Source organism: Drosophila teissieri, chromosome 3R (genome assembly GCF_016746235.2).
Source record: "Drosophila teissieri strain GT53w chromosome 3R, Prin_Dtei_1.1, whole genome shotgun sequence".
NCBI lineage: Eukaryota > Metazoa > Arthropoda > Insecta > Diptera > Drosophilidae > Drosophila > Drosophila teissieri.
Window position 1 is genome coordinate 25,090,646 of NC_053032.1, and position 15,038 is coordinate 25,105,683.

The 15,038-nt window shown below is 46.0% G+C and overlaps 6 protein-coding genes across 8 annotated transcripts in view; 1 reads left to right on the plus strand and 5 right to left on the minus strand.

The window, feature by feature from the left end:
• The window catches only part of LOC122622185 (proteoglycan Cow), a 45,576-nt gene that overhangs the window by 12,289 nt on the left and 18,249 nt on the right, over positions 1-15,038 (plus strand). The window lies entirely within an intron of this gene.
• On the minus strand, positions 1,313-2,698 carry LOC122622191 (aminoacylase-1). Its single transcript, XM_043800440.1, has 4 exons — positions 2,596-2,698; positions 2,050-2,541; positions 1,577-1,994; positions 1,313-1,517 (listed from the first exon to the last, which is right to left on the minus strand). The coding sequence occupies exons 1-4, from the start codon at positions 2,684-2,686 to the stop codon at positions 1,313-1,315; spliced, it is 1,206 nt and encodes a 401-aa protein (XP_043656375.1). The 5' UTR covers positions 2,687-2,698.
• On the minus strand, positions 3,221-4,708 carry LOC122622189 (aminoacylase-1A). The gene is made up of 4 exons (XM_043800438.1): positions 4,577-4,708; positions 4,022-4,513; positions 3,543-3,960; positions 3,221-3,485 (listed from the first exon to the last, which is right to left on the minus strand). The coding sequence occupies exons 1-4, from the start codon at positions 4,665-4,667 to the stop codon at positions 3,281-3,283; spliced, it is 1,206 nt and encodes a 401-aa protein (XP_043656373.1). The 5' UTR covers positions 4,668-4,708; the 3' UTR covers positions 3,221-3,280.
• On the minus strand, positions 5,316-6,782 carry LOC122622190 (aminoacylase-1). Its single transcript, XM_043800439.1, has 4 exons — positions 6,643-6,782; positions 6,097-6,585; positions 5,619-6,036; positions 5,316-5,558 (listed from the first exon to the last, which is right to left on the minus strand). The coding sequence occupies exons 1-4, from the start codon at positions 6,731-6,733 to the stop codon at positions 5,354-5,356; spliced, it is 1,203 nt and encodes a 400-aa protein (XP_043656374.1). The 5' UTR covers positions 6,734-6,782; the 3' UTR covers positions 5,316-5,353.
• On the minus strand, positions 7,078-8,881 carry LOC122622186 (aminoacylase-1). The gene is made up of 4 exons (XM_043800436.1): positions 8,687-8,881; positions 8,134-8,625; positions 7,660-8,074; positions 7,078-7,606 (listed from the first exon to the last, which is right to left on the minus strand). The coding sequence occupies exons 1-4, from the start codon at positions 8,781-8,783 to the stop codon at positions 7,402-7,404; spliced, it is 1,209 nt and encodes a 402-aa protein (XP_043656371.1). The 5' UTR covers positions 8,784-8,881; the 3' UTR covers positions 7,078-7,401.
• LOC122622187 (aminoacylase-1) lies at positions 9,018-10,735 on the minus strand. The gene is made up of 5 exons (XM_043800437.1): positions 10,698-10,735; positions 10,492-10,590; positions 9,908-10,399; positions 9,430-9,847; positions 9,018-9,366 (listed from the first exon to the last, which is right to left on the minus strand). Exons 2-5 carry the CDS (start codon positions 10,580-10,582, stop codon positions 9,162-9,164), a joined length of 1,206 nt encoding a protein of 401 aa, XP_043656372.1. The 5' UTR covers positions 10,583-10,590; positions 10,698-10,735; the 3' UTR covers positions 9,018-9,161.

Sequence of the window (15,038 nt, forward strand, 5' to 3'; positions counted from 1 at the left end):
ACGCGAGCGTTAAAGGGCTGGACATCGTCGACTGCACTCATTATGCCAAACTGGCGCCACTAATGGTCAGTGTTAATTGCGTGGAAAGCATTTGGAATGCACACCATACACTCCCCCCGAAAACTGGCATTCGCCTGATAAATTGTCATAATTCCGGGCGCTGGTCACACAAAGGACACGGGTGGCGAGATGGTGGGATGGTGGCATCTCTCCCTGGACTGCCATCAATACATATTTCATTGCCCTGACACATGCATTAACATGTCTAATCGGCACGCACGGGTCACAGTTGCAGCCAGGACACAAATGGCCAAAATGGAGGGGTGCAACAAGGGCGTGGGGGGTGTGGGGGGAGTGGTGCGTACGAAAGGGTCCTTTGGACCTTTGGAGAGCATGTTGCCATTATTCATTCTGCGGCCCCAGCATAATTTATTGCCCTTGGCACCACTCACATGTCAGACATTCCGAAGTGCTGCCCAACTGACAATTTGCAGAGACTGACATGCAGCAGTTTAACTTAACCCCTGACCCCCCTTGCTGCGCACCCAAATGGCGGGGGCCTTAAAATTTATTTTGTTTGACTAACTGACAAAACTCACTACCACCTGTCTCGTCCGCTTGGCAGTTGTGTCTCGCAAACTCGCTCTACGATGCTGTCACATCGATGACAGCCCTTAGTTCAGCGCGCAAGCTGCCAAATGGTGGAGTGGGCAACGGGGCGTATGCGCGATGCGCCGCCACTGGATGGAGCCGAAATGAGTTCGTTTTAGGAGACCGCCTGGACGTACTCGTTGTGGTCGAGCGCCAGTATCAGTACATGGTTGATGGAAGAGAACCCGGTGGGCAGGGATCCAAAGTTGTCACATGACAGGATAAACAGAGGCTTGAACTTTTAGTCCTTTGTGAAGTAGAGAACCAGTCTGGTTTGCCATTCAGGATGAAATTCCAATCTATGCACTAAGTAGACATTACCTCACCCAAAAGGTTCGTTTAGGTGGATTTTATTGGGACCAAACACACCTTCGTCTAGACAAAACTCCAAGTTCATTTCCCTGCTGCAATTTCCCTAAGGTAAAGTAAATGGTTTCATGCTTGGTTTTAAATTTTTATCTGGTACCTCGTAATTGCTTATCAAGAGAAGGCGGTGTTAAAAACCTTAAAGTGTTTGGTTCAACAAAGTTTATTGCTGTGACTGATTTATCTTTATGAATACTCATCATTAACTAAATGGCATGACTATTAAATGTGAAGATACGAACATTAAACTTTCGGTACATCCACACAGTTTTATTGGACAAACAGAAGACTTTGGCTAGACTTCAGCGAGACCGGGAATAATCCTCTTGTACACCTGAATGCCATTCAAATAATCATTAGCCCTCAAAAACTCATCATGATCATGGATTAGTACAGAGGTATTTACGATGGGTGAGAAACCAATTGCAGGGGTTCCCTGCTGGCGAATAAAACGACAATCGGTGACTCCAAAACACACTATCGGCTTAACTTTCAGTCCTCTGAAAAGGATACAAGTATTAGAGATTCTCTATTTGACACACGGTTGACACACACTCACAGTTCATCCAGAGCGGCTTTCAAAGCCAACCAAAAGGGATTCGAATCATCCAGTTTGGTGGGTGCCACATAGGCCTCTTTCAGAGGGAACTCAATATCAATACCTCCACCTGCCTCCTCGCACCAGCTCCGAATTTGCCGCTCGAAGGCAACCAAATCCAGGGTTGTGGATAGACGCATGTCAAAAATGGCCTCCAAAAGCGGCGGAACCACATTGCTCTGCACTCCGCCACTCAACTGGGTGAGATTCACCGTGGTCACATCACCGATGCTGAGGCTTTGGTCGTTTTTCAGTAGCTGGATTTGCGACTCACGGAACTCCGTCAGCTTGTTCAACACATAGTTGAACTTAACTCCGGCAGTATCGGGCAACAATAGAGAACCATGACCGGCAGTTCCACCAACTTTCAATTTGAGTACTGAAGAATGGGAAGTTTCAATCAACTGATGTGAAAGCTGTGTCACTCTACTCACTCCATCGTATACGCTCGGCGTAGAACAGGTGATGAACATCAGAAGCACTAGTGCAACCCTCGTCCAGGCTGAATCCCACATTCATTTGCTTGTAAAAGTCAGTTTGAACGAACGCTGCCATACCATCGATGCCTCCAATCTCCTCGTCGGGCACAAAGGTCACATACAGCGTCCTTTTCGGCTGAAAGCCATCAGCCTTCAAAAGGCGAATAGCTCCTAGGTACTGAGTGCCCACCGATTTCATGTCCTGAGCACCTCGTGCAAAGATCCTGCCCTCCTCATCAATGTCAGCGGAGAAGGGTTCATGGGTCCACTTCTCGGGGAATACAGGCACCACATCCATGTGCGAGTTTAAGATTATTGATGGGAGCTTTGGCTGGCTTCCTTCCCATTTAATGATCACCACAGGTTTGGATTTAACTGCTGGATATACTACTTCCACGGGAAGATTGAGGGAATCAGCCTGACGACGAATAAACTCCACACAAGCGGCTGAAAATGAAAAGTGCTAATGCTTTCAAGGACATTAGAGAATAAGGACCTTACTGTAATCAATATTGGGGTGCACAGATGGAATTCGCAAGTACTCCCGGAATATTTGAATTTCCTCGTTCTTTTCCCATTTGTCGGCACTCATCTTGAATATGAAACGTTGGAGTGATAAAGCGGGAATAAGCTGCTAAAGGCATCCGCTGGCTTTATATGCTGTTGGATTGTACCACACAAGTCATTATGCGTATATGATAACAACATCTTTATCAAAGAGCGGCACATCTCTTCGAACTCTGATGACAATGTTCGTCACTGTGGATGGCAGTCAACGTAGTGAAAACATGTACATATATTACTCGTAACTGATAATCTGCCACAGTACACCGATCAGAATGATTTAAACTTCATCAAGACAACAGGAAAGCGAAAGCTGAAGAATCGACATTAAAATAGCCTTTGCATAACTTGGAAACTGATGCTGGGATGATCATTTTTGAATCAGTTCTTAGTTCTGGATGAGATCCTAACAGTTGAGATTGCTCTTTAGCTCCCAGGTGTTCTGTTCCTCCTCGGCTTTTGTAATTGCCCTTCAGATTACCAAACTTTTGGTATACTAGAATTCATGATTTTATTTCTTCTGATAAGATTACTCTCTAAAAGATGAAGATACGAAGCACACTTTAGTAATCAGCCCATCTTTATTATAACAACGATCCATCCATACAGTTCATACATTTTTTTAAACTTGTGCTAGATTGCGAATAATCTTCTTGTACACATCGATGCCATTAAGATAGATGTCAGCCTGCAGAAACTCGTCGTGGTCATGGATCCGCATGGTGGTGTGTATAATGGGTGAGAATCCAATGGCCGGGGTGCCCTTTTCCCGAATGAAACGACTGTCGGTGGCGCCGGGACAAACGATGGGATGAACCTTCAATCCACTAAAGTACCGAGGGATTTCGATTAACTATCATAGTGACTATTAAACTGGCACTTACAGTTCATCGATGGCGGCTTTGACAGCTAACCAGTAGGGATTCGAATTGTCCAGCTTGGTGGGTCCCACATATGGTTCCTTCTGGAAGAAATCAATTTCAATGCCGCCACCCGCTTCCTCACACCAGTCGCGTATCTGTTTCTCAAAGGCAACCACATCCACAGTAATGGCAATGCGTATGTCGAAGACCGCCTCAAAAAGCGGCGGCACCACATTGCTCTGCACTCCGCCACTCAATTGGGTGAGATTCACGGTGGTCACATCGCCCTTGCTGAGGCTGGAATCTCTGGCCAGGTTCTCCACTTGCGAGGTGCGGAACTCAGTCAGTTTGTTGACCACATAGTTCAGCTTGACTCCTGCAGTGTTGGGCAGCAAAAGCGAGCCATGGCCAGAAGTTCCACTGACTTTCAGCTTGAGTCCTGCATAAAGCGAAATGGTAATGTTCCCAATCCATCATCATCATCTCGTTGAGTAACTTACCCCATCGCAAACGCTCGGCGTAGAACAAATGATGCACGTCACTTTCACTAGTGGCGCCTTCGTCTAGGCTGAATCCCACATTCATTTTCCTGTAGTAATCCGTCTTGACAAACTCCGCCATGCCCAGCTGGCCACCGGTCTCTTCATCGGGCACGAAGGTCACATACAGTGTCCTTTTCGGCTGGAAACCACTAGCTTTCAGCAGGCGAATCGCTCCTAGATATTGGGTGCCCACCGACTTCATGTCCTGAGTACCCCGCGCAAAGATCCTGCCCTCCTCATCGATATCGGCAGCGAAGGGATCGTGAGTCCACTTCTCCCGGAACACGGGCACCACATCCGTATGGGAGTTAAGAACAATGGACGAGAGTTCCGGCTGACTTCCTTCCCACTTAATGATCACAACGGGTTTCGTTTGAACAGCAGGATAAACCACCTCAACAGGAAGATTTAGGGAGCTGGCCTGACGCTTCAGAAACTCCACACAGGCAGCTAAATAATTGTATTTAAAACACATATATTTAATAATTAAAAACATATAAAACTAATCCTCACTGTAGTCAACATCAGGATGCACCGTTGGTATACGCAAGTATTCCCGGAAAATCTTAATTTCCTCGTTGTTTTCCCACTTTTCCGAGCTCATTTCCACACTCTTCTGTCGTCAGCAACTGAGCTGCAACAAAGATCGTCTGTGCTTTTATAATCGCACTGTTTGCTTTCATGTTTATGGACAAGAAATTTAAATGCTTATCAAAAATGTGTGGCTGCGATAGTAACGCCCTTATCTGTAAACCACACACGACTATTATCCGAATAGTAACCTTATTTTTAGGAGCTTTACAAAATAGAAATTAGTCTATTGTGTTAATCTATGTAACCTTAATAGAAAATAAAAATTAGTTCATAATATATTATCTTTGTAACCTCAACCTTTGAAACCTCAAGTTCTGGGTAAACTGTCATGTTCTAAGTAAATCAAACGCGATTCGCAAAAACAGTAATTTGCAAATTTGTAACAAATTCAATTCATATGACACAGCTTTGATTGATGGCCTTCGCGTTTCACTAATCAAGTGATTATTTCGGCTTTAATGGGCTTCGGCGCCTTCCAGCTTGCTATCTATAATGATATAGCAAACTATAGATACATGCATTATCAACTTGCGGTCGCAAGGATAGCAACTTGTACTTTTCAGATACAGGTTTATTAAAGTATTCGTTTAAATCAGAGGAGATAAGATAAAAAGCCAGGAAGTTTTCTACTAACTTATAACAAAATCATCAATCTTTATTTTGATAAGGTTTTCAGGTATTATTTCGATTTGGTTTTCAGACATTGGCTAGGTTGCTCAGAATTTTCTTGTATATTTGAATGCCCTTCAAGTAGGTGTCGGCTCCCAAGAACTCATCGTGATCATGGATGCGCATCGTGGTGTTTTTGATCGGGGAGAATCCCAAGGCTGGAATGCCCTGAGCTCGAATGTTCCTGCTGTCGGTGGCACCGGGGCAGACAATGGGGTAGATCTTAAGGCCACTATAAACAAAATAATCGTATTAGAAGTGGGTTTTTGTGGAGCATTCGATTCAGACTTACAGCTCATCGGTGGCAGCCTTGAAGGCCAGCCAGAATGGGTTGGAGTCGTCGATCTTGGTGGGTGCAACGTAGGGCTCCTTCTCGTCGAAGGAGATCTCGATGCCGCCACCAGCCTCCTCGCACCAGTCGTGGATCTGTTTCTCAAAGGCAACCACATCCAGGGTGATGGACAGGCGCATGTCGAAGACAGCCTCGAAATGAGGAGGCACCACGTTGCTCTGGACTCCGCCGCTCAGCTGGGTGAGATTGATGGTTGTCACATCACCGATGTTAATCGTCTGATCCGTGGCCAGCCGCTGAACCTGCGACTCGCGGAACTCCGTCAGCTTGTTGAGCACATAGTTCAGTTTCACGCCGGCAGTGCTGGGCAGCAACATCGAACCGTGTCCGGAGGTTCCACTGAAGTTCAGCTTAAGACCTACCAAACAGGAGATATAGTTTAGGTGCAAGTCTTAAATGGGGGTGAATGACTACTCACCCCAGCGCATGCGTTCGGCATAGAAGACATAGAACAGGTCTATTTCACTGGTGCCGCCCTCGTCCAGACTGAAGCCCACATTCATGTTGCTGTAGTATTCCGTTTTCACGAACTCCTGCATGCCCAGCTCGCCGCCGATCTCCTCATCCGGCACAAAGGTCACGAAGAAGTTGCGCTTGGGCTGGACACCACTGGCCTTGAGCAGGCGAATGGCACCCAGATATCCCGTGCCCACCGACTTCATGTCCTGCGTACCACGCGCAAAGATCCTGCCCTCCTCATCGATATCGGCCGCGAAGGGATCGTGGGTCCACTTATCGCGGAACACGGGCACCACATCCATGTGCGAGTTCAGAATGACGGAGGGCAGTTCCGGTTCGGTTCCCAGCCACTTGATGATCACCACGGGCTTCTTCTCCACTGGATAGATGACATCCACTGGAAGATCCAGGCTGTGGGCCTGCCTCTTCAGGAACTCCACGCATTCGGCTAGAATTTAAGATGTACGTGAAAGGTGCTGCCAGGAATTCCTTGGGGAATCCTTACTGTAATCCACATTGGGTTGCACCGTAGCTATGCGCAAATATTCCCGGAATATTTTGATTTCCTCGTTGTCTTCCCACTTTTCGGCGCTCATTTTGCGGATATGTGTTCGCTACCAGTTACCAAACTCGACTGTGCCAAAGTTGGCAAAAAATGAACTTATACAGAAATTTGTGTGTTCTGTTATTTTGGTTTTATGGCCTTGGCTTCGAATTTTTATCAAATAATGAGTTCGTTATCAACCTCGGTTGTTATAAAAATGATAACAGCGCATATTCTTGTACAAACCTCTACCAAAACAAATGTCTGATAGCAAACGGTAGCCTAATTCGATAAAGTTCACATAATACCAATAAAATTTTGCCACTGGTGTTTATGGTCTGTGGACTACGGTAATTTATTATAATTTTTATTTGGCGTGAAAAAACAGAATACATAGTAATGTAATTATTCGTAATAACTGTGTACGAGTATGTGCAAAGTACAATAATATTTTTGAGAACGATATCAATGACAGTGACGATTTATTGGATTCGGATATTAACGAGGGCAAAGTCCATGACATATACAGCTGTTCTGAAATTCGTGTTATCAGTGATTGGTTTTCATTTAGTTAGAAGCAGATATGGTTTGAAGTAGTCACACCATTTATACATTTAATTTTGGTCTTACACTCATCGACCCAAAACATTACTCATAAGAGATAAGACCCAATGTAGCATATTGATTTCCATTTACGAGTGGAACGTGCGGTTGAACGTTCTATGAATCAGCAATGGAGGGGATCAGCTTCCTGTACACCTGAATTCCGTGCAGATAGGTGTCCGCCCGCAAGTATTCATCGTGATTGTGCAGCAGCACCGGGGTGTTGTTGATGGGCGAGAATCCCAGGGCGGGAATCCCCACTTGCCGGACGTAGAAGCTATCGGTGGCGCCGGGAAAAACTCGTGTGTGGGTGCGCAAGCCTCTGCAATTTCAACAAATTTAGAAAGCGAAACTGCACAATCTCTGTTTACCTACAGTTCATCCAGTCCCCGTTTGAAGCCCAGCCAGTAGGGATTGGAGGCGTCTATCTTGGTCACCACCGAGGGGCACTTCAGCGCGAAATCCAGTGCCACTCCACCGCCGACTTCGTTACACCACTCGTGAATCTGCTTCTCCAGCGCATCAGCATTCTGGTTGATGGCTATGCGAATATCGAAGGTGGCTTCTAGTACCGGGGGCACCACATTGCTCTGGACGCCACCGTGGAGTTGGGTCAGGTTCAAAGTGGTCACATCACCAATATGCAGGGAAGAGTCCTCAGTCAGTAGCTTGACCTGGGTTTCTCGGAACTTCATCAGCTTATCCATCACATGGTGAAACTTTTCGCCAGCCGTGCTCTTGTGCAGCAGCGATCCATGACCAGAAGTGCCACTGAATTTAAATCGAAGTTCTATGGAGATGGAAAAGGGAATCAGAAATTATTACTCCTCGTACAAGTGGGAAACTTACGCCACAATGTACGCTCGGCGTAAAATACAGGATAAGAGTCATCCTCACTGGCGATGCCCTCGTCCAGGCTGAAGCCCACATTCATGGCCTTGAAGTAGTCGCCCTGCACGAATTCAGCCATGCCCATCACTCCTCCAGTTTCCTCGTCGGGCACAAAGGTCAAATACACAGTCCTTTTTGGCTGATAGCCACTGGCTTTGAGTGCACGGACTGCAGCCATGTACTGACACCCCACGGACTTCATGTCCTGGGCACCGCGTGCATAAATCCGGCCCTGGGCGTCTATGTGGGCACCGAACGGCTCATGGGTCCACTTTTCGGGAAACACGGGCACCACGTCCATGTGCGAGTTCAATATAATGGATTTCAGCTCGGGATGCTTGCCCAGCCACTTCATAATCACCACAGGTTTCGAAGGCACAACGGGATAAACCACATCCACGGGGAGATTAAGGTTGCCAGCCTGACGTTTTAGGAACTCCACGCATGCAGCTGCAAGGGAAAGGAATAGGGGAAGGATAAAAAAGGCAAGGAGTGGAAAACAAATCTTTACTATAGTCCACATCTGGATGCACCGTGGGAATGCGTAAGTACTCCTGGAAAATTTGAATTTCCTCGTCGTTCTTCCATTGTTCCGGGCAAGTGCACATTTTGAGTTGAATGCCCCGCGGTTGTAAAGAGACTGACTTGTAATGCAGCGTGTTGTTTGGTTTGAAGTCTGAGTGTGGATTGACTTAATGGCATTATCAGTTGTTGACTTTAGGCTACTTGATTAGAAGCACCCGCAATTCACGGATTTTAAAGTTTGCGGTAACAGCTTTATTTTATCTAGCAAAGGCAAGATAGTAAGCCGCAGATGAATAAGTATTCAGGTTAATTGAACGTCCTTTTTTGCTCACTACTAATGGAAATGGCTTATTTATTCATACATGGTTTGTTAAAGTGGGTTTTTACAAGCCTGCTTATGTAAAGCTATTTCAACAAACATCGACAAAGAAGTGAAGTATTTCATAATGGAATTAAGTTCGCTAAGCATCAGCAACGGCAGGTATGAGCTTCTTGTAGACCTCAATGCCGTGCAAATAGGTATCGGCTTTCAGGAATTCATCGTGGTCGTGCAGCAGGATGGGGGTGTTGTTGATGGGCGAGAATCCTAGAGCTGGAATGCCTGCGTAGCGAATATAACGACTGTCCGTGGCGCCGGGGAAAACTCGAACCCGTGTCTTGAGGCCACTGAAGGAAACAACAAAGAAGGATATTAGAGCCATGCCTTTTGTAAGAGCTTCTCATACTTACAGGTCATCGAGAGTCTTCTTGAAGGCCAGCCAGTAGGCATTCGACGAGTCAATCTTTGTTGGCTCCACAAAGGGGTTCTTCATCTCGAACTCCAGCTCGATGCCACCGCCAGCCTCCTCGCACCAGTCGCGAATCTGCTTCTCAAAGGCAGGTATGTCCACGGTGACGGCAATGCGGATATCAAACACAGCTTCCAGCAGTGGGGGCACCACGTTGCTCTGGACTCCGCCCCGCAGTTGGGTGAGATTCACAGTGGTCACATCGCCAATTTCGAGGGATGAGTCGTCAGCCAGTTTTTGCACTTGCGACTTGCGGAACTCCATCAGTTTGCCTACCACATAGTCCAGCTTCTCGCCCGCTGTATTCGGGAGTAACAGCGATCCGTGACCAGCAGTTCCACTGAACTTGAAACGCAGATCTGTTGGGAAACAAAGCGATTAAATTACTTGTGTAATAGGGCTGTCTAAAGCAAACTCACGCCAAAGAGTCCGTTCGGCGTAGTACAGAGCGTAGGTTTCATCGGCACTGGAGATTCCCTCGTCGAAACTGAATCCCACGTTGAGTTTCTTGAAGTAGTCGCTCTTCACCAGCTCCCGCATGCCCAGGTGGCCGCCGACCTCCTCGTCCGGAACATAAGTGAGATAGATGGTCCTCTTGGGTTGATAGCCACTGGCCTTCAGCGCTCGCACTGCTCCCAGATACTGGGTGCCCACGCACTTCATGTCCTGCGATCCCCGGGCGAAGATGCGACCCTCTGCATCCAGATCGGCACTGAAGGGACCGTGTGTCCACTTCTCCTCAAAAACGGGCACCACATCCGTGTGCGAATTGAGAATGATGGAGGGCAGCTCCGGCTGGGATCCCTGCCATTTCAGCACCACCACGGGATTCTGCTCGTTCACCGGATAGATAACCTCCACGGGCAGGTCCAAGCTGGCAGCCTGGCGTTTCAAGAATTCCGTGCAGGCGGCTATAAATAGCAGACACATTTTATGGCAAGGTCATAAAGATCAGGGCGCTCTTATCGCAGCCTCATAAAGATATAAGTCCATTGGAACTCACTGTAATCCACATTCGGATGCACCGTTGGTATGCGAAGGTATTCGCGGAAGATCTTAATCTCCTCGTTGTTCTCCCACTTGGCGGTACTCATGCTGCACTCTATAAATATAAATAATTAGCCGGCTGATAACAAATCAATTGAGTTGTTTGTTTAAACAAAGAGCTGTAATCAGCTGATCGGCAGTTCACCACTGCGGAGACCACACCTTTCTCAACACTGGCTCGTCGACGACTGTGCGATCGTGGTGAGAAGCGCGCGTTTAAATATCTGCGATAAGCGAGCGAAAGAGAGGGCATGACAATAAATCAGAGCTTCCTAAACCTAATTTCTTATCTTTCGGTTTTGCCTATAAACTGTTTTATCAGAAGCACTTGTTTGCTTTGTAGATGGTTAATCTACACTTCGGTAAATATGACTTGCAGTTAACTATTGCTTTTAGAGAGATATTTAGTGGGATATTCTGGGAAACTCATTTTAAATGAATTTTATTCAATTGATTACAAAAGAGACATCTCTTAATAGAACCTTCTAACTTGTCCTATATTATTTCGAAATCAAACTGCATTTTGCAGCTCATAGCACAGTGAGTGAATACCTATTCCTGTGCCATCCAAACTGGTAGAGACTCCATGCATTGGTGAACATTCTACCATCACTTACTAGTACATGTGAACCCACTTTAAGGCTCATTTACTTCGAATTCCCCCTGGCTGATGGATTTATTTGCCTTAAATGGAGGCGAAAGTGCTTAGCATTGCTTTCGAGGCAACAGGATTGCTGCATTGCTAGATTGCTGGATTGCTGGATTGCTGGATTGATGGTGGCCCCATTTGGCCCGCAGCCAAGATTTCCGATTACTGATGAATCACATTCCAATTCCAGTTGATTTGTTAATCAAGATGCACTGCACACGTTCGCACCCACACGCCCAGTGGGCTTCCGGGTAAACAAGTTGCCGCTCCTCGGGCTCCTTTCAGCCACTCGAATCCAATTCAAATCTCGCATATTAATAGTGTTCCTGCTGCACTGCGTCTGTTGTCCCAGTGTGTCAAAAGTTTGTTTCACATTTATATTTCACGCTTGTTGCCATACAGAAAAAGTAGGGGGGAGTAAAAAACAGAGCATTAAAGCCCTCTGATTTGTGTGCCCTACACCCAGCTAGGCCAAAGTTGATATTGTTTTAGTGTGTGTACTCACAAAAAGTCATTAAAAGTTCATTAACAATGTTGCTGGGATTTTAATGGCGCACCAACAGCAACAGCAGCAACTACAGGCTACACATGTCTGCATTTTAAATAACATCCAAGCCCCACACTCGTTCAAACGCCCCCCTTCAAGCTCCCCCTATTTACAGCGTCACATAAGTCAAATAAATACACAAGTTTCCTGCGCACAAACACTCGTTCGGCTGCACAGTGGGACAAAATGGCATAGTTCGAATGAAATGTCACTTGGCAAGAGTCTATAAAACAGTAGAGAAGCTTATGTAGATCATTCTTAGTTGAATATATTCAACTATGCCAAATTATTCGCTTTTTGCCCATGGTGACTTGGTTGCGCGCCTGTTTGCTGTTTGCTGATGTTGCTGCTGAGCTGACATGTTGTCGCTGGGCAAATAAACTAAATGAAAATTTTGTATATTGTAACAATTATCCGGGCAACGCCGGAAACTGTTTGCGTTGAGCACCCAAAACCTGCTGAGCTGCAGAGCTGCAGGGATGGAGGCCCGAGGATATATCCTAATCCGTTATGGGCGCATTACCTGGCCAAAAAACGAAAAAAAAGCGAAAAAAACAAAACGACAAGAGAACTGATATAATCCTGCACTGCCATTTACCATGTCCCTCGGCCCAGAGCGAACATTTTCTTTTGTTCGAGCTTTTTGCATAGCCCGTGGCAAAAGTTTCGGTGGTATGGAAATATGGGATGGGAATGGGAATTGGGATGGTGGCGGACTGACAGCTCAAGGACAATCCGGTGGGCATGCGTTTGCATCGCCAGGAGAGCTTCAATTTGTGTGTGAGTGTGTGTGTGTGCCAGGCATTAGGTGGAACGAAAAAAAGGAGCTCAGCTCTTGGCGAGCACTTTAGCAAACTGCACTCACAGTCGACATCGATATAGAAAAAGTGCTGGCCAACAGTGCGTATGCGTGCTGCTTACTGCCTGCACAAGGCGAAAGCACTCGAAACGGTTTTTATTCACAACTTGTGCGAATGTCATCAAAATTGCGGACCACTCGGCCTGCAAATTGGATGCACATCCATAAAGCTGCTGCAAATGCAATCGCAAATGCAAATGCAAATGCGTCTGTAAAAATTGTATGTTTACTTAATTAGCAGTCATAATTTAATTGATCGACATTTATCGCTTCGTTAAAGATAATTATTACACATACTCGCAATAAAAAAAAATCCCCCGGTTTTTATTTCGATTGTTAAGCCTCGAATGCACAATTCCCATAATTCAATGGCCTCGAATGCTGTTTGCTTTGCCAATTAATCGCATTCGTCGTTCAATTATGTAGCTACCAATAGCCAGATGCAATAAAGCAAATCAAATATTTATTTAGCTGTACGTCTGTGGGTGTATATATTACAATTTTGGTCAGATGCATTTTGGACCGGTGCAAATAATCGGCTTTGCTTCTGCATAAATTACATTACATTCAAAACTTGGTACTGAGCTGCACAGCCTCATCATCACCATCCAGTGGGGTTCTGTATGGGTCGAACATACAAAGTGTGGCCCAGTTGGAGATTACAAGCAAATTCCATATGCTGAGCAACTTTTCGATTTAATATTTCATTTGTTTGGATTTTGCGATATTCAGGAGCAGTAAACTTCTTACTTAAAAGTAATGGTAATATAATCGTAGCATACAAATAATAATCATTTCATCCAGCTTCTGTGTTATGCATTTGTGGGAAAATGTGCTAGTAAAGAGAATAAGTTTTATAACAAGGCAACTGGCAAGTAACTAAGCCATATGACTGCTAGCATTTAAGTCTTAGATTAAGCCTTACTTATGGTTAAAAGTCGTGCTATTTTGTTTGATGAAAGTGCAGCCGAACGAGTGGAAATGAAATCAGCCGAGGCAGAAATCATTGCATACTTACGAGCGCTGAGGGCCTCAGCAAAGTGCTGAATCTCTATGAATACGAGAACCAAAGCGTTGTAAGACCGATAAGAAGGCAACAGGCATTGCACTGGGCAATTACAGAGAACAGAGATTACAAAACCCAACGACATGAACAACAACACAAGCAGCAACAACAACCGCGGGCCAAGGCAGCGCCATCAAAGCGCAAAGAACACACAAAAGTTATGATAAATGCAGATGGAGCACGGCTAACGGCGCTATTGCCTGTCATTTCTCATCAGCGCAGTTCGACAGGATAAGAAAGTGGGCGTGCGACTGCGAGTGGGAGTGGCAGTGGGAGGGAGACACACACAGCGGATAGACAGAGAGGGCAGCAGCAACAGCCGACTTCCGGGTGCCGCCGCCATTTTGCACGGCTGTAATGGCTGCCAGGAAAACGCAGGGTGCGCCGTCTGAATGGCCTGTAATGAAAATGGGAGAGGGAATGCCGCTGGGCGGGAAAAGCGGAAAATAAAACATGATTTTTGCCTTGCTTTTATTTTCTATTAAGAGCGCAGCAGTGAGCACAGCACCAGCACCAGCACCACCATTCCCAGTTTGCCCCCTTTTGCGTGAGCGATGAATTGCAATTTGCTAAGTTTTTGTTTGCTCTGTCTGGGAGTTGCTGATGTAACTCGGAAAAACTTCATTTTCCGCTACTTCATTCGGGGTCTCTGTGTGCTTGTTGGTGCTGGGTGGTAGTGGATTGTGGATTGTGTGGGGTAGTTGACAATTTCTTGTCTGCCACTCCCGGTTTTGCACTTTCTCCTCGAGAGGCGGACAGCTGGTCGTGATGTGTGGCAATGAATTGCAGTGCCATTTTGCCAGCTTTTCCCTGCCCAAAGCCAAAGGATTTTTAATTGTAACTGCACAGGGAAAAATAAGCAATACGCTTAAACCAACGAGCGTTGGGTTATTTCAATGCCGTGGATAAAATATGGAATTCATGGATAAATAAAAATTGTTTTTAGAAAAAGCAACTAATAAAATGGTAGAATATTGTATTTAAGGAATGCCGTAAAAAGCCTAACTCATTTTAAAACTAAGCTTATAGAAATTCCCATATCACATATATAAATGAAAAGGATTCTCTACTCCTCACCATTAAACTCTCCCCATTTGCTGTGCACAAACCACGTGAGTCAGCCCGTCGGATTCGGAGTTGGCCAGTGTCATTTCCAGCTATCTGGTTTCCTGGCGAGCTTGAATAGCTGCAAACTGGCCAACTGGCAAACCGGCAAACTGGCAAAATGGGCAACTGGCAGCTGGCAAACTCGGCTCCTTCCTGGCAATCACATCACCCCCACATTCATATCCGGATTGGGATCCGCAGCAGGACTCGGGACTCGCCCTGCTAATGACCGCTGCTAAGTGCCTCGATTTGTGCAGTGCACTCCGGTCGAGCAG

Excerpts from the sequence above, each read along its gene's own strand:
- LOC122622191 (XM_043800440.1), bottom strand. The coding sequence starts at position 2,686 with ATGAGTGCCGACAAATGGGAAAAGAACGAGGAAATTCAAATATTCCGG. Across the intron at positions 1,995-2,049 it reads CGCCGAGCGTATACGATGGA|TACTCAAATTGAAAGTTGGT; the intron begins GTGAGTAGAGTG and ends CCCATTCTTCAG. Across the intron at positions 1,518-1,576 it reads AAAGCCGCTCTGGATGAACT|AGGACTGAAAGTTAAGCCGA; the intron begins GTGAGTGTGTGT and ends TATCCTTTTCAG.
- LOC122622190 (XM_043800439.1), bottom strand. The coding sequence starts at position 6,733 with ATGAGCGCCGAAAAGTGGGAAGACAACGAGGAAATCAAAATATTCCGG. Across the intron at positions 6,037-6,096 it reads TGCCGAACGCATGCGCTGGG|GTCTTAAGCTGAACTTCAGT; the intron begins GTGAGTAGTCAT and ends CCTGTTTGGTAG. Across the intron at positions 5,559-5,618 it reads AAGGCTGCCACCGATGAGCT|TGGCCTTAAGATCTACCCCA; the intron begins GTAAGTCTGAAT and ends TTTTGTTTATAG.
- LOC122622189 (XM_043800438.1), bottom strand. The coding sequence starts at position 4,667 with ATGAGCTCGGAAAAGTGGGAAAACAACGAGGAAATTAAGATTTTCCGG. Across the intron at positions 4,514-4,576 it reads GCATCCTGATGTTGACTACA|CTGCCTGTGTGGAGTTTCTG; the intron begins GTGAGGATTAGT and ends ACAATTATTTAG. Across the intron at positions 3,961-4,021 it reads CGCCGAGCGTTTGCGATGGG|GACTCAAGCTGAAAGTCAGT; the intron begins GTAAGTTACTCA and ends CGCTTTATGCAG.
- LOC122622187 (XM_043800437.1), bottom strand. The coding sequence starts at position 10,582 with ATGAGTACCGCCAAGTGGGAGAACAACGAGGAGATTAAGATCTTCCGC. Across the intron at positions 10,400-10,491 it reads GCATCCGAATGTGGATTACA|CCGCCTGCACGGAATTCTTG; the intron begins GTGAGTTCCAAT and ends TGCTATTTATAG. Across the intron at positions 9,848-9,907 it reads CGCCGAACGGACTCTTTGGC|ATCTGCGTTTCAAGTTCAGT; the intron begins GTGAGTTTGCTT and ends GTTTCCCAACAG.
- LOC122622186 (XM_043800436.1), bottom strand. The coding sequence starts at position 8,783 with ATGTGCACTTGCCCGGAACAATGGAAGAACGACGAGGAAATTCAAATT. Across the intron at positions 8,075-8,133 it reads CGCCGAGCGTACATTGTGGC|AACTTCGATTTAAATTCAGT; the intron begins GTAAGTTTCCCA and ends CCATCTCCATAG. Across the intron at positions 7,607-7,659 it reads AAACGGGGACTGGATGAACT|AGGCTTGCGCACCCACACAC; the intron begins GTAGGTAAACAG and ends TTGAAATTGCAG.